This window comes from Silurus meridionalis, chromosome 18 (assembly GCF_014805685.1).
Source record: "Silurus meridionalis isolate SWU-2019-XX chromosome 18, ASM1480568v1, whole genome shotgun sequence".
Taxonomy (NCBI): Eukaryota; Metazoa; Chordata; class Actinopteri; order Siluriformes; family Siluridae; genus Silurus; species Silurus meridionalis.
Genome location: NC_060901.1, coordinates 3,813,538 through 3,841,012, shown reverse-complemented (window position 1 = coordinate 3,841,012; position 27,475 = coordinate 3,813,538). Strand labels below are relative to the sequence as shown.

At 40.8% G+C, this 27,475-nt stretch overlaps 2 protein-coding genes across 4 annotated transcripts in view; one reads left to right on the top strand and one right to left on the bottom strand.

Moving 5' to 3' along the window:
* wnt5b (wingless-type MMTV integration site family, member 5b) overlaps nucleotides 1-27,475 on the bottom strand; it is a 119,631-nt gene that overhangs the window by 21,709 nt on the left and 70,447 nt on the right. The window lies entirely within an intron of this gene.
* Nucleotides 23,515-27,284, top strand: fbxl14b (F-box and leucine-rich repeat protein 14b). The gene is made up of 2 exons (XM_046873312.1): nucleotides 23,515-23,949; nucleotides 24,062-27,284. The coding sequence occupies exon 2, from the start codon at nucleotides 24,302-24,304 to the stop codon at nucleotides 25,502-25,504; it is 1,203 nt and encodes a 400-aa protein (XP_046729268.1). The 5' UTR covers nucleotides 23,515-23,949; nucleotides 24,062-24,301; the 3' UTR covers nucleotides 25,505-27,284.

Sequence of the window (27,475 nt, the reverse complement as noted above, 5' to 3'; positions counted from 1 at the left end):
CCTGATTTCCGAGCCTACTGTAAAATGCCGAACTTGCACGACTCCATGGCATGGTCCTCTGAGGTTTCCTGTTTCGAGCAGTGTGACATGGTGACCTGGTAAATTCTCTAGAGTGGCAGCACAATTTATGCACAGGCCCTGAAACACACTCACATTTTCCAGTCACCTCATCTGTAAAGTAGTTGGGTTTGTGCGTGTGTGTGCGCATGCATGTGTGTGTGTGTGTGTGTGTGTGTGTGTGTGCTTTCACTTTCCAGTAGGCTTTTAGTAGATTTCTTAGTATTACCCAGGTGTTTGTGTCACCTCATGCTGGTTCAAATGACACAATTTGAAAGTCTGGTCTTGCACAGACTGTGTGTGTGTGTGTGTGTGTGTGTGTGTGTGTGTGTGTGTGTGTGTGTGTGTGTGTGTGTGTCTGTGTGTGTGTGCACATATTTATCATGATAATAATAATAGAGCATTTGGGTTCTGACTCAGGTTTTGCATCATCTTCAATTGTGGTCTTTTACTCTTAAATGGAAAACTTAGTCTTAGGAACTGAGTCTAAACCTGGAACATCTGATTCATAGCATTATGCATTTATTTATAGGTTTTTTTTTCCTGGTCCAGAAATGTGTGGAATGAGAACAGTTCAGCACTGGATGATTTTTTTAAAAGGTAAGCCTCGAAGTAGACGTACAGTAGTTCGAACACAGGAAGTGGTTTGGTACACAGGAAGAGGAAGGATTGTCAATGGTGTCCTGATAATGGTAAACGCCTCCTGCTTTTCCGTGGACACCGCTGACTTTGTAGATTCGGTGTCATGCATTGGATTGAGCTGATACGCTGATGAAACCTGCAGATTTGATCGAAAGCTTCTTCTTTAATCAATGTTCCAGAACCTTTTCAGGAACCAAGTTCTTGGCGTGTGTTCACACTTCATTGCTACTATATCTTTCCAAAAAGGTTCTTCAAAAGGTTTTTCTGTTGAAAGACAGACACCCAAACACACACAAAGCTTGATCTAGAACACACACGCACATACAAAGCATGATCTAGAACACTCAAACACACAAAATGTGTTCCAGACAACCGAAAGACAAAAAGCATGATCTAGGCCACGAAAATGTCAAAGCTTGGACTAGAACACTCAAGCACATACATAGCGTGATCTAGAACACACTGCGCGCACACACACACACACACACACACACACACACACACACACACACACACACACACACAAAACGAATCTAGAACACGTGATATACAAAGCATAATCTAGAACACTCAAACACACAAAGTGAATTCCAGACAACCAAAAGACATAAAGCATGATCTAGGCCACAAAAGTGTCAAAGCTTGAACTAGAACACTCAAGTACATACACAGCGTGATCTAGAACACACGCACACGCGCCCACACACACACACACACGCACACAACGAATCTAGAACACCCGAATACACAAAGCATAATCTAGAACGCCAAACACAATCTAGTCCACCCAAACACACGAAGCATAATCTACAACACTCAACCACACGTAGCATGATCTAGCACACTAGAACACACACAACGTGATCTAGAACACTAGAACACACAAAGCATGATCAAGAACACGCAAGCACACAAAGCGTGATCTAGAACACGTAAACACATGCAACGCATGATCTAGAACATTCAAACACACCACACGTTATCTAGAACAGATGGCCTCTTACAAAAAAGGGGGTTCTTGATTCTCTAGACAAATTCTCTTTAAAAACACGCTGTTTTTTTTACTGTCAAAAATCCCCCCTAGAGCAAGCGAAGCAGTTCCTCCCCTGCACAAAAACACCTACATCAAATTAGGTGTGGAAAAAAACCTAAAATGTTCTCAGTGGTTCCTCTTGTCTTTCTCTTGTGATTTCATTCCCCATTCCATAAGATAAACTACAGGCTTCCAGCCCGGGTCCTGCAGAACTTCCTGTCTTGTGCATTTTTTGTGTGTTTGCTTTTTCAAACAGCGAATTAATAGTCACTTCCTGTGTTGTAGAAAATATTTTAGAGCATGAAAAGCAGTAGAAGGGCCAGCACGGCGTTCCTCAGGAACAGGGTTGAGAACCTGTGGGATGCATTTTTTAGATTCCGCTGCGCTGGATGAAATCGGACTGACTTTCCATGCTGCACATCATGGAGTGGAAAGTAATCCTGAGGTCATGTGTGAGCCTTTGATTCTGGTGCTGTGTGAGTGTGTGTGTGTGTGTGTGTGTGTGTGTGTGTGTGTGTGTGTGTGAGACTGGAGGCTTCAGTCTGGGGAACATTCTCTCTCTCTCTCTCTCTCTCTCTCTCACACACACACACACACACACACACACACACACACACTTGAAGGCCAGACACTGAAAAGAGAGTCTGTGTGGGAGACAGAGCTCAAAGCAGTGCTCAAAGCAAAGAAAGCTTTTCCTGAAGAAGTCTCGATGGGCATCAAACATCCGATTTAACGAAGACAATCTGCCGATCAGGGTCTCTTTTAAAAACGCGAAATGCGATCGGTAAATACGTCGAGTGTGTTCCAGACTACACTGTCCCAGCCATTTGTCAGCCATTGCAGGCGGACATTTGGTGGAAGTCCTCGTCCCAGGCTGGACATAAACTGAGGGGCCATAAACCGAGGTGGATCCGAGGTGGTAACCGATACAGCTGTGTGTCCCAGCATGCTTTGCGGCGGGCGCTGCGAGATCAATGGCGAGGCAGCTCTGACAGATCCATGTGCTGAGGTGTCAGAGCAAGCAGCCTGCTGTATATCATTACCACGGCATCTTGGCTGCCTGCTGCCTGTGACTAAACCAGATAGAAGGTAGCCTGGTAAATCAAAGACATGTGGGCTGCTCAAACACACACACACACACACACACACACACACACACACACACACACACACACACACACACGCATGCATGCGCCTCGCTGTCGTTCTTTCTCTCTTTCTCTCCGTCATCATGTCCAGAACTGGCTTCCCAGTGTTGCTTTCTTCCACTGACACATCCATCCTTCTCAAAATGCCATCATTCTCTCCATCTACCCTGTGACCTCTTCACATCCTGTTTCACTTCCTCTTTTACCTCTTTCTTTCGCACACACTCTTTCCTCACTCGTTCTTAAACCGGCAGTCGATGACTCATTTGAGAGGAGCATTGAGCTTGTGGAGTTTCTTTCTCTCGATACGGCTTAAAGCATTGAGTGCTCAGGAAACCAGACGCAGGCCAACTGGCCGCACATCACTCAACCTCTTCGTTTGCCGACGCACCCAGGACGCTCTTTTCTCCCTCCCTTCCTCCTGCTCTCTCTCTCTCTCTCTCTCTCTCTCTCTCTTTCTCCCCTCCTTCCTTCCTTCCTTCCTTGCCCCCACTCTCTCAATTTGTTCTCAGTGAGACGTCTGATTGGATGCATTGTAAGGCAGGGGAGCAGCGGGGGAGGCCGCTGTAAAAGTGTCGCGGCTGCTTAGAGCTACTTTATTCCCTAATAAATACATCCATCGTCATAGCTGCGCAGGAACAGCCAGCGGTAGAGCCAGCTTTAGACCGGGCCGCGATGTTGAGCATGCAGCGTGATGGAGGTGTGAGCTGGTTGCCTGTGATGTAGGCGCGTGTTGGTCATTTGTAAAACCCCGCCGAATGAGCACGACACGTGGAGATGCGCGGCAGGAGTTGGCGTCCGAAATCCCAGGCATGGCAGTATACAATATACCAATATAACCATTAACCTTCTCCACCTCTGAATGTATTATGAGGAAGAGCAACCAAAAGCCCCCAAGGAATATAAAAAATGAAAATTAATTAAGAGACAAAGCGTGGGCAAACGTTATTACACAATATTCATGCCAGAACTCAACTAAATTCTCGTCTCTGATTGGTCAGAAAGCGTTGATTAATTTCCACACAGGATTACTATTCATTGAGGAACATTGTTCCACAATCTTTTTACGCACTCGTTTACAAACTGGAGAGCCTCTGCCTATCTTTACTTCTGAGAGACTCTGCCTCTCTAAGACATCCCTTTCATAGCTAATCATGTTACAGACCTGATGTTAATTAGCTTGATTAGTTTCTTGATGTTCTTCTTGCTAAATATTTTTAAAAATTCTGGCTTTTTCAGCTCTCTGTTGCCCCCTGTAGCAGGCAGCACATTTGAAATGAGCTAATTTTGTGCAAAAAAAGTTTTAAATTTGCCACTTTAAACAATTGTTATGCTCTCTATGTTCTTTTGTGAATAAAACATTAGCTCATGTGATTTGAATTTTTTTTTTTTTTTTTTAATCCAAATAAAAAAAAACGTCCCAACATTTCCGGAATTCGGGTCCACATAATGTAGCCACTTGCGTACACCATAAAAGTGATAGATAGATAGATAGATAGATAGATAGATAGATAGATAGATAGATAGATAGATAGATAGATAGATAGATAGATAAGAGGGGTAAATTGGATAGATAGATATAGATAGATAGATAGATAGATAGATAGATAGATAGATGATGGATGGATGGATGGATGGATGGATGGATGGATGGATGGATGGATAGATAGATAGATATAGATAGATAGATAGATAGATAGATAGATAGATAGATAGATAGATAGATAGATAGATAGATAGATGGATGGATGGATGGATGGATGGATGGATGGATGGATGGATGGATGGATGGATAGATGGATGGATGGATGGATGGATGGATGGATGGATGGATGGATGGATAGATAGATAGATAGATAGATAGATAGATAGATAGATAGATAGATGGGAGGGGTAAATTGGATAGATAGGTAGATAGATAGATAGATAGATAGATAGATAGATAGATAGATAGATAGATGATGGATGGATGGATGGATGGATGGATGGATAGATAGATAGATAGATAGATAGATAGATAGATAGATAGATAGATAGATAGATAGATAGATAGATAGGAGGGGGTAAATTGGATAGATAGATAGATAGATAGATAGATAGATAGATAGATAGATAGATAGATAGATAGATAGATAGATAGATAGATAAGAGGGGTAAATTGGATAGATAGATAGATAGAAGATAGATAGATAGATAGATAGATAGATAGATAGATAGATAGATAGATAGATAGATAGATGGATGGATGGATAGATAGATAGATAGATAGATAGATAGATAGATAGATAGATAGATAGATAGATAGATAGATAGATAGATAGATAGATAAAAACAACTTGTCATTGCAAGTACAGGCACACAGCAACAAAATGCAGTTCAGCATCTACCAGAAGTAAAAATGGTAACAATTGTACAAATTGACAAGTGCAGATAAATATATATGTATATGTACTAAGGATTTTAAGAAAAGTACAGGCTTTTCCAGGTAATTCATTGTGCTGTTTGTACAAATTGTTATGAGAAATGCACTTACTGGTTTGCAAATATTAAGGATGATTCGAGAAACGCTCCAAGGCAACTGAGAAAAACTGTAATATTTACAAAACCAGTAAGTGCATTTCTCAAAACAATTTGTACCTGCACTTTTCTCAAAATACTTAGATCATCTCTTTAAAGTAAGAATTTGTGTCAATGAACATCCCATTGAAATCAGAATTACAAGTCCTTTAGTCAAAATGTTTAGTCATGTTGTCAGTATGATGGCACATGGTTTTAGTATTTTCTTTACTATGGTTTGGATCACAATGATTGAAAATGCAGAAGAATTTGTTTTTTTCTGAGCTGAAAAACGCTATACTCTCTGATGCGCTTAAACTAATTCCATTGCAAAATGAATATAACAAAAACAAAACCAGCTCTTGACCAATGTCTTCTTTGTTATAGTGATATTTTTCTCTATGGACATGGTTTATGGTTTATTTCTCATTTACAGAAGGAGTCTCCATTGTCAGGACATGTTTTGACGCCTTCAGGACAAATGAGTTGTTTCGAGGAGACACCATGACACGTTGTATGAGTTTTATACACTCCAAGAATGCTGTTATTCCTACAAAGCCGGTCAAAAGTGTGGAAACTCCTAGTCTTTAATGGATTCTGAGAGTTTCTTTCATGTTCCTTTTGTTTCTATGCAACAAACTAGGTCATGTACTAATATTCATTTGATCAAACTGTCACCTTGGGCAAGAACAGCACGTTTCGGGTGAAATACATGTAGCTATGCTATGTTCCACTTCTCAAGTTTCTGTTTGAAGAAAATGCTAACCCATTATATACAAACAGACTAAATGGTAAAAGGAAAACGGACCCAACATTCTACCATTCCATACTTTAACACCCTGCAATTCCGTCTGGACTGTGGCTCACAATACAACAAGAAGATGAGCCAAAGTGTATGAAGCTTTGTAAGCATTATTTAGAGAGAAAACAGCCATCTGGAGTGATATCTATCGTGGAATGGCCTGCTCAGTCACAGCACCTAAATCCGATTGAACTGCTCTGGGATGAACTGGATCACAAGACATAAATCTTCAACTAGAAAAGAACATTTTGCAAGTTTTACAAGATGAATAGCAAAGTATTTTAGCTGAATGTTCGAAGAAACGAATGTCTGGATGCGGAGAGTGTGTAAAGCTGTTATTCATGCTAAGGGAGGATTTTTCAATGAGAATATAGAGGAACATCTGGACATTTAATCATTGTTTGGTCAAAGTAATTCTTATGACGTTTGTTACATTACCCAGTTTGTTGCATAGAAATAAAGGAGCATGCATGCATGAAAGACTCAATGTTTTTCACATCACCTCAGAATAATTTTACCATTGTAGCATTGCACAACATTTATATTGCATTTATTTTATTAGATGTATGCAGTCACTGTGCTCAGAGAAAACCTGAAACAATTCCCAGAAATTTCTCAGGAAGGTTTGTGCAAACAGACGAACATGTACATATTCGAAAATTTGACTAACTAAACTTTGCCACTGTTAGTAGCCAACCAATAGGATAGCTCACGAGTTAGGTAGTGAGTTAAGATGAGATTAGCTTCAATTACATGGGTTACTGATCGGAAGGTCGGGGGTTCAAGCCCCGGTATCGCCAAGCTGCCACTTTTGGGCCCTTGAGCAAGGCCCTTAACCCCTCTGTGCTCCAGGGGCGCCTTATCATGTGAGACCCGGCGCTCTGACCCCAGCTTCTGAGCAAAACGTTTTACTATACATCCTCGGATTCTCTATCAAATAGGTGTAGGTATCAGGGTTCTCAACCGGAGGTAAGCCTGTCAGATCGTCCATCCAAAATCAGAGTTTGACTGGCCATTTTTTTTAAACAAACTAACAAGCTAGCTTTAAACTAGCTAGTTTTAGTAAAGTGCTCAGGGAAATCTTTCTGCTGCCTCCTAAGCCCCTCCCACAAGAAACTGCCCCGTAACTCGTTACCTGATTGGTCAGAAGTCATAAACAATGCACGTTTTTAATCACATTAAAACACATTTGAAATGGACTTTTCTACAAAAAAAAAAAAATCACCTCAGACTGTTTGGAAGCAGCCATGTTCTGCCCACTGCAGCCATTTCCTGTAAAGTTGAAGCGAAAAAAAAAAAATGCAGCTGAATAGCAAAAAAAATAAAGGAGCATAAGCCCCCTTACATGTCACATCCGGCGTAACCGGATTCCTGAATCCTTGATTAATGCCGTTTGACACAAATCCCGAGCATTACCGGTTAAGGTATGCCAGTTATGTCCTGGATTTTGAGTGTGAAACATTATTAGCGCTCTCTAATCCCTAAACTTTCCTGCTGGCACTCTAACGGCGCGTTATGGCCCGATGCAGCAAGAAAACAAAAACCTCAGCCCCGTGCTAAATTTGCTACTTATTTCACGATTTGACAATTTCAGTGACACGACACAGGAGTGCACATGCTGTCGTCTTTGGCAAATCAAGCATCGTGTGTAGCTAATGTGATGCTCTGAGCATGTGTGGCTCAGCTGGAGATATAGGTCAACATCATAGCGAGGCTGTTTCCTCCATCTCTCTCTCTCTCTCTCTCTCTCTTTCTGGCATTTCTCCCCTGCCTTTTCTCTCGCAGCTCTCAGTAGAAAGCAGGAGGAGGGGGCATACTATCTCTCTCTCTCTCTCTCTCTCTCTCTTTTTTGCTGTGCAGCCCACAGAGGAGCCCATCAGACTGGGCTCGGTGCCCGGTCTTGTCCTGGCAACGCCAACAGGCCGCTGGACACCCATCAGTCTTACTGCAGAGCCCCGGAGCCATCATCCAGCTCCTCTCGACTCATCTCATCTCCTCTGCCCTCTATTCTCATTTAGCACTCACATCAGGTCCTTTGTTGATGAACACAGGACAATGCAAAGTCTTGAATTTTTTTTTCTTTTTTTTAATCTACAATATAATACATTGATTTACACTGTACATTTTTCATCATCTCTATGCATTCAGCCACTATAAAGGGGATTCACTTGAACCCTCCAGATATTAGGTTTAAAGCCAACTACTGGAGCGTGGATTAGCTAGACGATGATGTTATCAACTTCCTGTAGGTCTGAGAAGGAATGGAGACGCTTTAGTTCTCTTTGTGTAGACCAGTCTGAACCCGACTCCCATTAAATCCAGCAAAAAAAAAAATCAATTTAACCAGCATTGAAATTAATACAATTAAGTTTAAAATGTGTCTGGCTGTTATAATGCATGAACATTCCCCAGTTAGAAACAGATCTGTGACACTTCATCCCATAGATAACAATCGCTCGTTCTAATATAATTCAGATTCTATGGTGACATCTCATTTGAGTATCTGTTGAATTCACAACATGATCTGAGACTCATTATTTGAAAACCTAAACCTGGACAATGCCCCTGTGCACAAAGCCAGCTCCATGAAGATATTCTGTATATGGGTTGGAAGATGTGGAAGATCTCCTGCTATAGAGCTCTGACCTCAACCCTATTAAACATGATGAATGTGAACGCTGACTGCACCCGCAGGCCTGCTCACCTTCTCACCTACATCACTACCTCACTTTACTAACACTCTTGTACCTGAAAGAGCACAAATGGCCACAAGCACTTTAACATTGAGTGAAACATCTTCTCAGAAAGACAAGGTTGAATTTGATCTTTGAATAATAAACCAATATGAATTGTTCTCAACCTGCTCTCAACAACTACATGATTATTTCTCTGAAATATTTTTTTTACATATGATCAAACAAATATTTTAATCAGCATCACAATTGACACTTCTCTCCTCTCTTTTCTTTTCTTTCATTTAATCTCATCTTCTATACTTTCTTCTCCTCTTTCTTTTCCTATCCTATCCTATCCTATCCTATCCTATCCTATCCTATCCTATCCTATCCTATCCTATCCTATCCTATCGCATCTCCTTTTCTTTCTCTTCTTCTATCCTGTTCTTTCCTATTTCCTTTCCTCTTATCTTCTCATCTCTTTCCTTTCATTTAATATTCTCTCTTTTCCTCTTAGCTCATCTCATCTCTTTTCTTTCTGTTTTTCTATCCTTTTTTCTTTTCCTTATCTTTTCTTTCTCTTTCCTTTCCATTCATCTAATTTCCTGTCTTCTTTCCATTCATCTCCTTTTCTTTTCTTTTCTTTTCCTTTCCTTTCTCATCACATCTTATCTTCTATCCTTTCCCCTCTCTCTCTCTCTCTCTCTCTCTCTTTCTCTTTCTCTCTCCTCAGTATCCAGCGACCGCAGACTGAATGTCACCCTCAGAAACAATGCAGAACCATGACAGCGGGGGCTTTAACACACATCAAAGCCTTACAGAGCCACAACAGAAACGCACACAAGGGACGTCGGCACAGGACCACAACGACTCTCAGCTACACAAATACAAACATACATGTACACACACAGGGAGTGAAAGAATGATGGGAGAGAACCGTCAGAGAGTCTGGAAAAGGAGGCATGGAGCGAGAGAGAGAGAGAGAGAGAGAGAGAGAGAGAGAGAGAGAGAGAGAGAGAGAGAGAGGACAAGTATTGAGACGTGACTGTACATACAAACTTGTCGAAGCTGTGCGCAGAAAGAGAGAGCGAGGGAGGACAAGTGATGAAAGGTCAGCCTGGGAGACTGATTAAAACCCCTTGCATCGCCTCACTGTCCCTCCAGATTGATTATTCTGGATCCTAACACATCAGCTTGTTAAGTCTCTCTCTCACTCTCTCTCTCTCTCTCTCTCTCTCTCTCTCTCTCTCTCTCTTACACACACACACACACACACACACACACACACACACACACACACACACACACACACACAAACAGGTGATGGGAAACGATAGAGTTTGAGGTTGCCTTAGTGTTTTCTAGAACTTTTGATCTAGAAACCCGATTTTCTTCATTCACCTGAAATATTAGAATTTAATATATACAATAATTTTTGATGAGCAAATTGTCGTCAAATTCACATGGACAAATATTTACAGTTTTTAAGATTTGCATCAAACCCAATCACATTCTGACCCCAGCAGCCTCGGATATCATTCATTCATGATCAGGACATGAGGAAAACACAAAAACCATCAAATAGCGCAAGAAGAAAAAGAGAAACAAATCAGATAGTAGCCATAAATAGGAATTATGAAAGGTTTCGGTGATGTTGTCATTTCCAACAACTTACTTCATTTTCCTTTATAATTATTAATCTTCTCAGACCTGTAAATTACTCGTTACAATATAAAGCGCAAAAACTACGATACGGATGAATGCATTGCAGGCAAAAGCCAAACGATGTCAGGAAATTGAACAGTGTCAAGCAATCTATATACACACGAGCAACACAAGACTAGTCTATAATTGAGAACTTGAAACTACAGGAACTAGGAGTTCTAGACCCGGGGCGTCTCAAATTTTTTGGAACCAGTGCGAGCTCGTTTCGAAACCCTTACCATTAGTTATAATGGAGCAGTGGAATGGTGAGCGATGAGCATTCACTGTAAAACCTTTTATAAGAATGGTGATCGTGTAATCGATGCACAAAAGGAATTTCGGCGCCATTACCAGTCTAGACGTCACGATCGTGTCCCGTCTGCTCCTTTAGAAGAAGCAGGTTTAGCCTTCAAAAAGAAGTCCATAGGTGGTTCGGTATATTGAGAATATCGAGGCTGTTGAAGCTGCCATCATGAGAAGCCCTCGCCACTCCATTCCACAAGACACTTCATCAAGACAGCATGGTAAAGTCCAAAGTATACAAAGACAGAAACTGAGCAAATACACTATAGGGACAAAATTAGGAGACCCAAACCTGTTCCAGCATGACACAAAGCGCGACAAAAAGCCAGCTACATGAAGATCTGCTTTACATGAGTTGGAGTAAAAGCGCTTGAGTGGCCTGCTATAGAGCTCTGACTTCAACCCTACTAATCATAAAGAATGTGAACACTGACTGTACCCCAGGCCTCCTCACCTTCTCACCTACATCACTACCTGACTTTACTAACACACTTGTATCTGAATATGCACAAATTTCCACAAAATCGAATAGGACATCTTCACGGAAAAGTGGAGGTTATAAGAGGACTAAAAGTGGAATGGGATTTAAAAAAAAGACATACCAATCTTATGCTCATGTGTCCACAAACTTTTGGTCAAAGAATGGTGGAGATGTGTTTATAGAGACAGAAAGGAGAAGAGGGAAATAAAAACCGAGGACGCTTGAGGGACAGTTACCTATCTAGAAGATGGTGGGTTAGCTAAGCATACATCCTGTCTTTCTCACTCTCTCTCTCTCTCTCTCTCTCACACACACACACACACACACACACACACACACACACATCGCATCATTTGGTTTAGTGAAAGCTGTGCCAAATTTTCCTCTACCCAGACCTCCCAGCATCTGTCTGTAATGTTTAATTCAAATGCAAACAATGCATTTCTGCAAGAAATGTATCAATTATTCAGCTTTTCATTATTGTTCCGATGAGGACTGCACAGCTGCGCCGCCGCCCGATCCGTGGCAGCCTGTCTCGCAAGGCACAGCACGGCGGACAGACCGTGAGCCTTTTCTTCTCCACAATCAGCACACTCTAAAGGAGATGTTCTCTGACAGCTACGCAGGAACCAAAAATAAAACCCGCCGCTCGCTAACGCACACTCACATACAGGCACAGTCACTTCTTCCCCCATCCCACACACTTTTTACTTTCTTTGAGCAAGTTGCTTAGCGCAAGATCAAAAAAATCTTTTTGCAGGCTTTACGGCGCCGGCAAAGTGCGTTTCTGTGGAATTTGCAGGCTTCGGTAATTCCAGTCAGTCACAACTGAAGCGTGTTTGTGGTTTACAAAGAACAAAATCGCACGTGATGAATGAAACTGTCAAATAACGTGAGCGAAAGAAATAAGGGACCTTTAAAGTGAGACGCCGTTTACACACGATACGAGGCAGGGATCGTTTTAACCAAGAGACACCGTCAATTCAGAGATACCGCATACTTCACAAATAGTATCTGTTGGCTGGCCTTCAAAAGTTAAACAGGTAGACAATAAAAATATAATTTGGTGAAATGATATCCGGAGCTAATAAACTGCCGTACAAAAAAAAATAAAAAATAAAAAATGTGTACATTTCGCCACAGATTCTGGCACGTTTCATCACTCGAGACGGTTTCACATGAAAGAAGACGTCCATCTGACTGTCTATTTTTAATCAGAACTAACACACAAAACAAAAAACCTCCAATTCCATATTCAATTCCCATTTGCTCTTATAATAACCTTCATTCTTCTGGGAAGATGTTGTGGAAATTTGTGCTTATTTACATTTACATTTGCGGCATTTGGCAGACACCCTTATCCAGAGCGACTAACAACTGAGCAGGGGAGGGTCCTAGGGCTTTTGCTCAAGGGCCCAGCAGTGGCAGCTTGGTGGTGGTGGTGGTGGTGGGATTTGAACCTGTGATCTTCTGATCCAAAGCCCAATGCCTCAACCACTGAGCTACCACCTCCCTTATTTAAACACAAGGGTGTTAGTAAAGTCAGGTGAGGTGAGGAAGCCTGGGGTGCAGTCAGCATTCACATTCATCATGTTCAATAGGGTTCAAGCTCTATAGCAAGAGATCTTCCACTACAACCCATGTAAAGCATATCTTCATGGAGCTGACTTTGTTATTCTGGAACAGAGTAGAGTCTTCCAACTGAAGTGAAAGGAACATCTCATGACTTCCATCCAAAGACGTCTTATACAATTGTGTGCCTCCAACTTTCTGGTAACAGTTTGTTGAAGAACCACACATGGCTGCGAAACTCAGGTGTCCCAATACTTTTGGCCACACAGTGTATTCCAAATCCACTCTTCCCATATATATATATGTATACATAATATTTTTAGTAATTACTTAATAAGGTGCTTTACTATACTATAAGCATGAAGAGTCTTTGGGTTGATTAGCTTTCAATACAAAAAGCTAGTCTTTAAGCTAACACTTCACTAGTCTAACAAGCTAGCTAACAAAGTGCTTCATGTAAATAAGTGGGAAAAAAACTTTCGGGTTTTTCCCAAGCAATTCTGTATATTTGGGAGAATGCTTGCTAGCTATCCGAAATCGAATGGATTTGTATTTTAGCTTGAACGTTATCTTTAGTTAATCACTGCTAGCTACAACTTGCTAAATGATTTAGCTAGTTAAGTTAAATTATGGTTCATCTGCATTTACTTTATCGTCTTGTGATACTTATGGGAAATGAATAAAACCATTAAGGAGCAATTTAGTGATGTTTTAAGAAATGCCTCTAGCTGAAGCTAAGATAGCTAAGAATTTCATACACTTGCTGGATTTAAAGGATGCAATTACTTGTAACTTTTAAAGTGCTAGCTCAGTGGTTAAGGCTCTGGGTTGCTCATCAGTAGGTAGAGAGTTCAAGTCCCAGTATCACTAAAGCTGCCACTGTTGGGCCCTTGAGCAAGGCCCTTAAGCCTCTCACTCCAGGGGTGCTGTATCATGGCTGGCTCTGAATATGGCTGTGTCAATTTGTAAAAAAAAAAAAAAAAAAAGAAACCTTGTGCTAGCTAGACTAGATAACTAAGAAAACACATGGTTTTCTCTGATGCTTATTGAATTAAAAATGTGATTATGTTTTTAATAATTTAGTTAGATATTGTATTAAAAGCTGTATTATATATATATATATATATATATATATATATATATATATATATATATATATATATATATATATAATTTGGTTATATATCTTTGGGGAAAGAATATTGCTAATTAATTGTTGTTCCTGTGTTATGAATTAAAATTGAAGTACACTCTGATATTTCTTGTTTATTTATTGATTCAATGGATTAATTATTATTCTGTTCATTTCACAAATCAAACCAATGAGAATCTTTCTTTCATTCATCTTCAACTGCTTTATCTTGGTCAGTGGATCCAGAATCCAGGCCACCCTACACACACATATCCACACATATCCACAGACATAAAGGCAATTTAGTGTTGCCATTTCAGCTACACATTTTTTTCTGCTAAGCAAAACCCAGGAGAAACCCACAGAGATGCCAGGAGGCCACAGAGAAGAAGTAACCTGAGCTCAGGACCAAACCAAGGATCCCGAAGCTGTGTGGCAGCAGTGATAACTTTTCAAAGCTCATAATTGACTATATTCCGAGGCCATATTTTTTCTATGAGTATTGTCACCTTATAACCAGTGAACTTTCTGTTTCTCTTTGTTGTGTGTGTGTGTGTGTGTGTGTGTGTGTGTGTGTGTGTGTGTGTGTGCGTGTGCGTGTGAGCTATTTGCTGAGATCTCCAGAGCTGTTCACACTCAGGGCCTCACCAGGTGGGTGGCTGGTGTGTTGACTCTGTAGCCCATGTCACCTCTGGATTCATCCTCTTGTTTGTAGAACACCTGGTTCCTCCCTTTCCCCCCAGGCCCAGACATGCAGTAGACGATTTCACTCGTCACTCACTCTCTCCGACTCTCCGTCTCTCCCTCACTCTCAATCAAGGTCATGCTAACTTGGCCATTGAGCACCAAAATGCCTTGTTACATGCTCCTGCAATGTTGAAGGGCATTTGTGTGTGTGTGTGTGTGTGTGTGTGTGTGTGTGTGTTTCTTTTTTGTGGTGTTTTGTGAAGCGCTTCAGCCTTTCCCCCAGCCAAGGTTCTCCCTTTACAGTGCATTAGCAAGAGCTCCAGCCTGCTTGCGCTTTGATGCTGAGTGCTGCGGGGCTCTGATCACGGTTTGGGGTTGTAATTACTCTCTGGAGGGGCCTCACCTGGCTCTAGACATGGCAGGCGAGAGAAAAAAGGAGGGGTCGGAGGGAGAAAGGGTAGAGCAGAGATAACAAAAAAAGCGAGGAAAAATAGAGGGGTAAGCTGGTGAATTAATGCAGAAGAATCCAAGAAAGTGGAGACCACTTTTTTTTTTCGAGGCCATTTGATATTTATCACCATATTGTTCTTCTAGATCATGCAATTTTCACTGCACAATCACAAAATCAAGGCCTTAAAGAAAGGAGACAATATACCTAGGGTTTTGGCTCATTCTGTGAAGTCTTGGATTAACACTGAAGTTCAATTTAATGGAGAATTTGGTTTAAACGAGCTCATAATGAATGACAAATGCCTCAATAATTTCATAGATTCTTTACAGTTCAGGCCCATGTATAACCCATGTTTCAGCTGGATACTGGCTACTGAACAGTTCAGTAGATTTGTACCTTCTGTAATGATAAACTCTGTCCTGTGCTCATCCCCATCTCAATCGTCTCATGTCAATCTGAACACTTTTACAGAACGGTACATACACCAGCCAGTCGTAACATTATGACATTATAACATTATGAAAGGTGAAGAACAATGATTATTTCTTCATCATGGCACCTGTTAGTGGGTGAGAAATATTAGGCAGCAATTTTTGTCCTCAAGGTGTTAGAAGCAGGTAAAAATGGGCGAGCGTAAGGATTTGAGCGAGATTGACGAGGGCCAAATTGTGACGGCTAGACGACTGGGTTGGAGCATCTCCAAAACTTCAGCTCTTGTGGGCTGTTCCCAGTATTCAGTGGTAAGTATCTATCAAAACCTTAAGGAAAGATGTACGGACAGTACAGCAAGAAGAGTGTTTGTATGCCATCTTTATTATCAAGGCACGTCATGAACCAAATAAACGCTACAGATTATCCTTGTTTGCTGCCAGCTACCGTTAGCTAGAAAACGATGATAACTGACACACTATGACACACTGTTCTACAGTGTGAAATGGGGATTGTGTTTGTACAGTCTGACAAGCAACAATCGCAAAGGACTATCGTACAGTGTGAGCCCAGAATAACACAGACTGGAGCAGTCTTACAAGAATTGGGTCCTTGTAAGTCTTTGGATGAGGGCGTCTTCCAAATGCCATAAATGTAAAATGTAAATTTAGGGTCAGCCCTGATACAGATCCCCCGATGCAGAAAGGGTTAAGGGCCTTGCTCAAGTGGCAGTTGGGTGGTTCTGTGGATTGAACCCTAGAACCTTAACCATTGAGTTGCCACTTCCGTTTCTGTAACACGAACGGCAGGCCAATACAACTACCCTTGTTCTAATACTTTATGGTTTCTGCAGTAAAAACTCATGCACAGGGACTTGTTCAGCAATTCAGCAGACTAATAACATACAGATTTAAAATGTCCAACAAAGTAGTTATAACCATTGATGTGGTGAGGTTTTTTACGTTAGGAGACGTGATTTAACATTTATAGAAGGGTTGCAGGAATTTTCTGAAGTTTATCAGCAAATTAAAGTCTTCAGAAGAATAGAGTTGACGGGCTCCAGTTTCTCCGTAAAATGACAAGCTGGGTTTTTTGTATAGGAGAGAAAGAAAGAACAGAGATTATTGTGAAGTTAAAACAGCAGTTGGAATATAAGTGTAAACAGTAAAACAGGAAACGTGTCTCTTGGATAACTTTAAAATCAAACGTTAGACTCTTACAATGCATTGCGTTTTGTACGTTATTCAATTAATAGCTACCATACGACCGTCAATCCACATGTTGGTGTGAGTTATTTTTCTGTATAACAACATGGTCTTGTGTGTTTCCTTACATAACCGCAGCATCCAGAAGAACACGGGTTCCCGTTCAAGTCTCTGAGCGTTTCTTCATCAAGTCATGACATTCTGTGAGGCGGCTTTGCCCAAAAGCCATATACAAAACAATGCTATACAAAATGGCAAAGCCGAGTTCAACTCGCAGTTGATGGAAAACCACCAAATTTACAAGTTTTAAAAATGTGCACACAAACATAACTTTTTGTTTGCACGCAGTAGCGTATATCATTGAGCACTTAGTCTGCATCTACACCAAATACATTTGAAAACGGCATCTAAAAACGCTTCAGGGCCACACTAAAGTTTTTATTCGTCTCCAAAATTTGGTCATCCTCACGGAAACCGCTTAAGTCCCTGTACTGCGCATGAGCAAAGTATAAAATGCTTCTGTCTGACTTTTATTTACATTTCGGCTTTTGTTGCGGCACTGAGTTTTTTAAAATCAGACGACGGTGAGTTGGAGCTGTTGCTGCGAGTAAAACAGGAGTATAAAGTTGCAAAAGGGAATGAAAATATAGACAGGAATATTAGACCGCTTAAAAGAACCGTATCCTGCTGATGATGTTGCTTCCTCAGAGTAAAGACAAACTCACAAAACTCTATCATAATAATAATATTAACAATAAAATAAAAGGCTATAAGGCTTAAGTATAAACTCTGTGTCACATGACCAAAGATGAGTCATTGTCACTGACTAGAAATGTCATCTCAGTGGCAAAAACAGAAAGAAGAAATGTGTTTTCAAAAAAAAAAATTTATTAGTGTGGACATGGCCATATGCAAGGGTATGGTGTCTTGCCTCGTCTCATTAATTACAATCATAAAATTAAAGCTTCACTCCGAAATTTGTGCGAATTCTCAGTGATATAACTGCATTTCATATCTTTCCATTTCACTGACGCTGTAAGAAAATGTGTGGGTTGAGATGACATTATCAAGCTTCCGAATCGATAACGCTGTACTGTATCAATTATATAAACACATTTATAATGCTGCATGTATTTTAATCAATAAATAAATAAAAATAAAATGTTGTCCATTTTTTGCTGCATTTATGCCATAAAAATACTTGTTTGCATTGGAATTCTTATTGAGTAATTTGCTTTAAAGTGAAATCAGAGTTATGTTGCTTTCAAGGGCAGGAACATTTTACCACTAGAATCTTTTTGTCTGTTGTTAGAATCCAGCCAATCAGGTGATAGCCCTGCCCCTTTTCATATCTTTATAGCTACTATGATATCATATACAAGAACCTTAATCTATAGAGATTGAATTGGAAGTGGACTAGACAATTCAAAGTTCCAGCTACGATGCATAGAGGATGTACACACACACACACACACACACACACACACACACACACACACACACACACACACATATTGCACTTAATACCAAGGGTTACGTAAAAGATTGTGAGCGACACACAGACAGGAGATAATCTCCGTAAAAAACGTAAGACGTATCCGTACTGACGGGCAACTCTGAACTGTGTCATGGAAATGCAAGGAAAATCGCAAATGTTTCTGGGAAGAAAAACAAAATTTGTCATGTGAATGAGTTGCGATATTTGAAAGAGATTAGAGAGAGCAACTTCCTGTTTTTTTTCCCCTCCCCACAGGGCAGCCCTGTCAAGGTGCAGCGCAGGCGATGCTCGTCCTGATTTGAATACTTTATCATCGTGAAGAGCTTAAAGAGAGGGTTAAAAAAGAGACTGTTGTTTTGTTTGCATGAAAACCCCATTCAGCCTCCTGCAGATAAGCCGCGGAAACGCTGGAGAAATGAACGGAAATCCATCGTAGTGGAAGAGGATGGAGAAAAGGGAGGGAAAGATGGAAAGAAAAATAAAACATCTGGGTTTGGAGAGGTGGTGGTGGTGGTGAGGAGATCACGGAGGGGGTTGTTCTTCATAAAGTAAGCAAGAAAAAATCTATTCATGTGGCGTCAGCTTTCAACAGCATGTTGACACATGCCTACTAGCATCTCCATGGAAACGGGTGCCCTGAGTGCAGTTATCAACACAGTTGCGTGGCACGCAATTATCCAATTATCTCTCTACCCTGAATCAGCACATCGAATCACACAACAATCCTTCTTCCTTCCATCCTCCCTTCTTCCTTCCTTCCTTCCTTTCTTTTTTATATTATACAAGGTCCTTAAACACCTCCACCTCTATTTGCATGTAGCACCTGTCTTTCCAGTTCTCACTCCGTCTCTTGTGTTCATTCACGCTCTCCTTCAGTTCTGGCACATTTGCATGTTTTCAGACTCGGGCCTCTCTCGAGCTCTTCGTCGGTTCTCGCTGCCATTTCGCTTCGGTTAATAGCATGACTGAAGAACTGGCGTCACAGTTGGTGTTTCTTATAAAGGCCTGCTGGTTTATGTCTCTGCAATTAGTTTGGGTGTTTTTTTTTTTTTTAATAAGCCGTCTGTTGCACACACACACACACACACACAGATTTTTATTTTCTGAGCAGTGTGAGGTCTGGTGGCATGGTGGGTCTGGAGAGAGGCCCTGGCATACAAGTTAAGCGAAAAAGCCATGACGAGAACCCTCCATTATACACTTCTATACCACTACGCTGTTAAATTCTTAATTCTGATTGGTTCGAAAGTATATATTTTGATTGGTTTTTTGCTTCTGCTGCAAATCACATTGTATTCGTCTGGGATCATTTCTACAGCGACGACTCACCCAACAGGGATTTACATAAAGATATTTAAAAATCTCTTTAAGGTTTCCTGTGAGGTTTTTTTCAGATTTTATGGAAGGAGTCTCTAGTGTTAGGACTAAAGTTGTAATAGTAGAAAGAGTTTCATCAAAGGAAAGTCAGGACCGAAGGTGCTAACACTTTCCAGTTGGCCGGGAGTGTGACAAGCTTGTATTTTTAACTTCAAGAGAAAGAATAAAAGCCAGGATGGTGGAGGGAAGGAGAGTTTATAGCTGCTATAATGTTAGTGAGGACAGGAACTTTTTCACAGAGGTACCATTTTATTTACCATTTTAATTGTATATATATATATATATATATATATATATATATATATATATATATATATATAGAGAGAGAGAGAGAGAGAGAGAGAGAGAGAGAGAGAGAGAGAGAGAGATAGATAGATAGATAGATAGATAGATAGATAGATAGATAGATAGATAGATAGATAGTTTTGGATATCTTTACCTACAGTATATCAATATATCTATATCGAGCTCTCCTCTCTCTCTCTCTACATATATATATATACATACATATATATATATATATATATATATATATATATATATATATATATATATATATATATATATATATATATATATATGTATATATGTATGTATGTATATGTGTGTGTGTGTGTGTGTGTGTGTGTGTGTGTGTGTGTGTGTGTGTGTGTGAGAGAGAGAGAGAGCGAGAGAGAGAGAGAGAGAGAGAGAGAGAGAGAGAGAGAGAGAGAGAGAGAGAGAGAGAGAGAGAGAGAGAGAGAGAGAATACACAATAGTTTGGGACGTTTTTTTTTATTCTGTTTCTCTGTAACATGACAAGCTTGTCTTATTAACAATAATAGGGGGGAGAGGCTGGTGGAGTTTGACTGCTAATTAGCCGATGAGAACAGGATGTAAAATATACAGGAAAAAGCTGTATTTTTCAAATTAATCGATATTATACTTGTAGCCGGTAACTTCGCTACATCACGGCTTATTGTCACAGATAAGTTTCCTACAACAGTAAACCCTCCACTGTTTAAATGCTAAAAAAAATCCAGACCCAAAGATGGTTGAATTTTTGGATTACTTATTACCAGTGGTAATTTGAGGGAAGGGGCGGGGCTTGCAGCACTGCTCTTTGCTCATTGGTTGTGTAATACCTGCCATAAAACATGCAAATAATTTTCAAAAATCAACAAAAAAAATTCTGATAGCAAAAATTGTCTTACACCTTCAGCGTAATAGAGTTACCATGACGATTGAATTTACCATTAATTAAGAGCATATATTTTATAGGTATTAGTCCAAACTATCGCTTTTAAAACATACAATAGAATAACAAGCTCGGATTTGAAAGCATTAATGAATATATATTGACAAAACCCACTTTATTACGCCGTCGTAAGCGCTTATTGAGTAAAGAACAGATAACAGGTGCGATTTTTCTACATGGTGTGCAGTTTTTGAGAGACGCATGATGTAGGCGCACAGAGCGAGAGAGAGAGAGAGAGAGAGAGAGAGAGAGAGAGAGAGAGAGAGAGAAAATGAGAGGAAAATAGCGGGAATGTTAGACTAGGGGGCTGTCAGTTTTGCTGTGTTGCATTTTCTTGCTGTAAACACGAAGGCGTTTGTGCTGCTCTTCTCCCTCCGTTCTTCTGCCGCTCTGACATACTCCAGTAGTTTTCTGCTAATGCTTCCCTGTCATATCAGATAACAAACATTAGATAAGGAGAAAGATGGCGGGGGAATTAAAAAAGGTGGAATTACTAGAAAAGTGCCTTATAAGCTTTTAGAAAGTGTAGAGAGAAACATTATAACCTTTATGTACAATTTCATCCTGTTCCACATTTACACATCTTATAATAAGTTCCACTGTTCTGGGAAGATGTTCCACTAGATTTTGTGGAGATTTGTGCTTATTTAGCCAGTTAGTAAAGTCAGGTTCTGACGTTCACGTTTATTGTTCAATAGGGTTGAGGTTCAGAGCGTTAAAGCAGAAGATCTTCCACTCCACCACATGTAACGCAGATCTTCATGGAGCTGATTTTACGCACAGATGCATCATCATGCTGGAACGGGTTTTGGGTCTCCTATGAACCACATAAGTCAGGTGTCCTAATACTTTTGTCCATAGATTCTATTTACAACATTTTTATCACAGAGTACTTGCACGGAATATCACTGTAATAGATGCAGGGGTTATAAAGGGGACGACGCAAAACAACGTCGGCTTGATTATATAAAAATATTCACTCTATTACTCTCTGATGATAGTGTCTGAAACACGAGTAGAACATTCCATCTTGAACATCTCAGCCCACCCACCATATAAAACACCGGTCGGTTTATGGAGTACGTTCAATGACAGACTCATACAACCACGATGCACTACAGAGCACTGAAGAACACTTCTGCCTATAATATAGTTATATTTATAGATTTTTCATTCCATACATAAATTGTTAATATCTTGGGCAATTATGTGCAATAATCTCAGTGCAATAATAATAATAATAATAACGAGATGCATGTGCAATAACTTTTATAATTATTTTTGTAGTCTGACTTTCTGCCATCTGCTTTTCACTGCTGCTACCCATTTTATTTTACTAAACATATAACTAAATATAACTAAGTATATTTATTTCAAATGTATTGTTTTGTTTTTTACTTTAATTTTTACTTTAATGTTTTACTATGAGCAACTGCAACCAAACAATTTCCCTATGGGATCAATAAAGTATTCCGATTCTGATATATCTTTATTATATATATATATATATATATATATATATATATATATATATATATATATATATATATATATTTAGATATTTCTTTATATCTATGCATTCATTTGCAGGATTCACGTCGCAAACTTATTATATAGTAACCGAAAAGGAATAAACTGACATAAGGTACATTGACTATTATTCAGAAGGATTCACATTTGACTGACATTTAGAACATATAATACGCATATCAGGACATAAAAAGCTAGTAAATATTGTACATAATATATAATATTAACATACATAATATGTCATTCAATCATGTTTTAAATAGGGAAAATGTCAGTCATGATCGTGTTTTCGTGTTTTCTAATAGGGAAAACTGAAGGGTTTTTTGTTTCAAAGAAGGAAACTAAAATAACTTTGGGAGTATCGAGGATAATATCCGGATTAGAAATCATTAATGTATATTAATGAATTCGGGGCATTTATATTGTTAGAATGTCCTCGTGAGGGATGTACCACAAACTGTGTGTGTGTGTGTGTGTGTGTGTGTGTGTGTGTGTGTGAGAGAGAGAGGGTGGGTGTGGGGGGTTGGGATGCATAGAAAACACACAATAGAAAGAATCTCATCCTAGTTTTTCCATTTTGATCAACTTTTCTGCACAGCAAATGGACTTTATTATATAACTGGGGCTACAGTGAAATGCTTCCTACCCCAACACATGACCAGAAATCAGAACCTTCTGTGTGTATGGTGTGTCCTAGTCAAATGTAAAGTGTATATATTTCTTTTTTTCGACTATGAAAATGTTTATTCGCTAATGAATTCCTTGTGAACAAAAGATAAATGAATAGATAAAGACAGTTTAGGTTTCGGGCCGGCAGGTGAAGGGTTAAAGGTAAAGTGAACTGAATTGTAAGAAGTTGGTTTCCAGGGGAACTATTCTTACTGTTCCAGCTGAGTTGGGAGAAACCATTTCCGCATGAGAAAGGGGTGGATCCAGATCCGATCGAACGCGTTTATTGTAGTCAAACGTGCTCGCAAACGAAACACACACGTTTGGGAGGTGGACAAATGTGTGTAGGGGGCGATTTCGGATTTTGTGGGTTTGTGTCGCGGAAGTATTGCGAGTCGGATTTTTTTGAGTCTGCTCCGCCCACCCCCACAGAGCAGAGCGGTGCAGGCGGCCCTGGCAAGTCAGTTTGAAAAGATCAGACAAAGGCAGCAGGAAGCCCCTCGGCTCGGCAATGCGTGCGAGCGGAGCGCACAGGCGAGAGCGGAAAACTCCGAGCTCCGGCGTGCTTGCTTTCTTTCTGTCCTCCTTTTTTTCTTTGGGTTACCGGCTCCAGGCTTAATTTGTGATCAACGTTTTAGTTCGGAGGGACGAAGGAGGAAACATGTACGACCGACTGGATCCTCGCGCGGAGCCGATACGGGCAGCGTCGTGTGAGAAACCCACCAACTGACCGACCGCTTCCCGCTCCAATTTCACTACCGGTTCGTGTTGGAAAGATTTATTTATTTTTATTCAATTAAAAAAAAATCTTTATTTTCCGTTCCTTCTCTCTTAATCTCTTTCTCCTATCGTTCTTTTTTTTTTTTTTTGCAGACCTCCAGCGCGCGCCCTGGGAATCGACCCATTTCCACTCACTTAAATGTAGAAAAAAAGAGAGAAGGAAAAAGCAACGGAGGATTTCTTAATTATTATAATTATTTATTGTAATTCCTTAAACCCCCTCCTCCTTCTTTCCTTGAGCTGGGAAGGGAAGTGAACTTGTGGGTCGCGTGCACGTCTTCTTCTCTTCCCTCTGCCCAGGCGCGCGCGCGCCCGTGTGCGTGTGTGTTTAAGATGGAGACGCACGTCTCGTGTCTCTTTCCTGAGATTTTGGCCATGATCTTCAGCTACTTGGACGTGAGGGACAAAGGCAGAGTGGCCCAAGTGTGCACGGCGTGGAGAGACGCGTCCTACCACAAGTCGGTGTGGAGGGGGGTGGAAGCCAAGCTTCATCTCAGAAGGGCCAACCCGTCCCTGTTCCCCAGCCTTCAGGCCCGGGGCATCCGGCGTGTGCAGATCCTGAGCCTGAGGCGCAGCCTGAGCTATGTGATCCAGGGCATGCCGAACATCGAGAGCCTGAACCTGAGCGGCTGCTACAACCTGACTGACAACGGCCTGGGGCACGCTTTCGTCCAGGAGATCTCCTCATTACGGGTTCTCAACCTGAGCCTGTGCAAGCAGATTACGGACTCCAGCTTGGGCAGGATAGCTCAGTACCTGAAGAACTTGGAGGTGCTAGAGCTAGGGGGTTGCAGCAACATCACGAACACCGGCTTGCTCCTGATCGCGTGGGGCTTGCACAGGCTCAAGAGCCTGAACCTCCGAAGCTGCAGGCACGTCTCTGACGTGGGCATCGGACACCTCGCGGGCATGACCCGGAGCGCAGCTGAGGGATGCCTCAGCCTGGAGTACTTAACGCTTCAGGACTGTCAAAAACTCACAGACCTGTCTCTCAAGCACATCTCCAAAGGACTGGCTAGACTCAAAGTTCTCAACCTGAGCTTCTGCGGGGGTATCTCGGACGCCGGTATGATCCACCTGTCCCACATGACCAGCCTGTGGAGCCTTAACCTGCGCTCGTGCGACAATATCAGCGACACGGGACTCATGCATCTCGCCATGGGGACGCTACGGCTTTCCGGCTTGGACGTGTCGTTCTGCGACAAGATCGGCGACCAGAGTCTGGCGTACGTCGCCCAGGGCCTGTACCAGCTCAAGTCCCTGTCGTTGTGCTCGTGCCACATAAGCGACGACGGCATCAACCGGATGGTGCGCCAGATGCACGAGTTGAGGACTCTGAACATTGGCCAATGCGTACGGATTACAGACAAAGGCCTGGAGCTCATAGCGGACCATCTGACCCAGCTGACCGGCATCGATTTGTATGGATGTACAAAAATTACTAAGAGGGGACTGGAGAGGATAACGCAGCTCCCCTGCCTTAAAGTTTTGAACCTGGGCCTTTGGCAGATGACTGAAAGCGAGAAAGTGCGGTAAAACTCGGGTGAGATTTGTGCAGGGGAGGGGGAGGGGCGTGACGTGGGTGGGGAGTTTACATTATTCTAAACGTGGGGGGAAATCCGGCGTGGATTAACGACAAACACAAACAGTATTTCATCTGGCGTTTTATTAACCCATCTGATCAGTCAGAGCGTTGTGCGACACTGTACAAAAAAAAAAGTTGTAATCCTTAACCGGTTGCAATTGTAGCCTTTATCATATCTTTCCCTACTAAAGCGTTTCGGCTACCTCGTACCTGCGTTTTAAAAAAAAATCTTATCCTCAAATTAAAATTAAAAAAGAGGAAGACTGATAAAGAGATAAATTGTGCCTAGGAAGCAGAAACCCCCTCCCCCCTGCTCAATCTTTGCCTGAGAATAGCATAAAAAAGGAAAGAAAAAGAAAACAGAATGGCTTAACTACCTTTGTTAAATTTTTTTTTTTTGCCCAAATTGACCAACAAAAGACTGAAATGAGGCGAAGAGTCAAAGCACAGATTGTTTTTTTTTTTTTAGCTCGGACTGAATTGAGTTTATGCAAAGACGGATGAATACTGGTTTGTATACAAAGAGCTTTTTATATCTATAAATATATAAATATATTTTTCATCCTGTTTAGTTTTGGAATGAAGGCCTTTGCGAAAGCCTTTTTCTGATTCAAGCTTTGAATAAGAGGTCCGCTCTGCTGATGTATTCATGCTTATGTAAGCAGATATTGTTTAATTAACAAATTAACGGCTGTTATTCAGAGCATTTTACTTCAGAGCATCGTACTTCAAATTGAAGTGAAGTTTTTTGTTTTCTTTCTTTTTTTTTTTTTTATTTCCGAACTGAAGGAATATCCACGTCAGTAGCTAATTCTACAGTCACATTGTTATTGTTTTTATTATTCGCTTCCTCGATAGACTAGAGGTCACAACACCAAAAAAAAACGACAGCATACTGTTTTTTTTTTTTCCCCGTTTTTTTTTTGTTTGTTTTTTTTGTTGTTTTTTTCTTTGTTGTTGTTGTTTTTTGTCAATCGAGCTAAATATTGCAAAAATGATCCGGAAGCAATTTTTTGTTTAGGTCTTTGTTTTTTGTTGTTTTTTTTTTTTTTGGGGGGTCCCTATTTCGGGTAAGAAGCATCGCGTATCAGGCCTGTGTGATATGATATGATGTGCCGAGTCCTGCTGAAGAGCTACTGTGTTTTAAATGTACTGTATGTATTTGTAAAGAGGAAAAAGGAGAAATCTCAAATTGTTTTATATTCTTACAGTAAACATTAAAAGTTGATATTTATATAATTAAAAAATGAGAAAAAAGGACGACTTGGGATTTGTATCTCGGCGGAATTCGAATTGATTTGATTGATTTAATTGAGGGGATATAATAAGGCATGCTTTAGCGTATATATGTGTGTATATATAATATATATGAGCTGATATCGAGAGCTGAAAGCTGTTGATTCGGGCTAGAAATGATTATTAATGGTAATAATTATTCTGATGCTCGTCAGCTGTTATTGTTTACAGCCGCACAAAATGGATGCTTCTTGTTTTTTTTTTTTTGCATGTTAGGGGGAAGCTTCAGCAATTAGTCAGAATTACAACCCCGGTTTTTATACTCAAAAGCATCATCCCGTTTCTCTCAGGAACGTCGCTTGCTTGCTTGCTTGCTTCCTCCCCCCCAAGCCGTAAAAAAACGGTATAAATGGTAAAAGTCTTTTCCGAAATACGTGGTCTCGGTTATGCATATCAGACATGCCATTTCGTCCCTCCTTTTTCCTTTCCTACCAACTCCAGCCTTCCCTTCCTCTCTCTCTCTCTCTCTCTCTCTCTCTCTCTCTCCCCTTTTATTCCCCACCCCCCTCCTCCTGCCCCCATCGCATCACACAGACACTTTTAAAACATTCCTCACCACCATTCGAAGCTCTTCAGCTTTTCTTCTCCTCCACCACCCCCGTCTCCTTCCCTCTCTCTCCACCCCT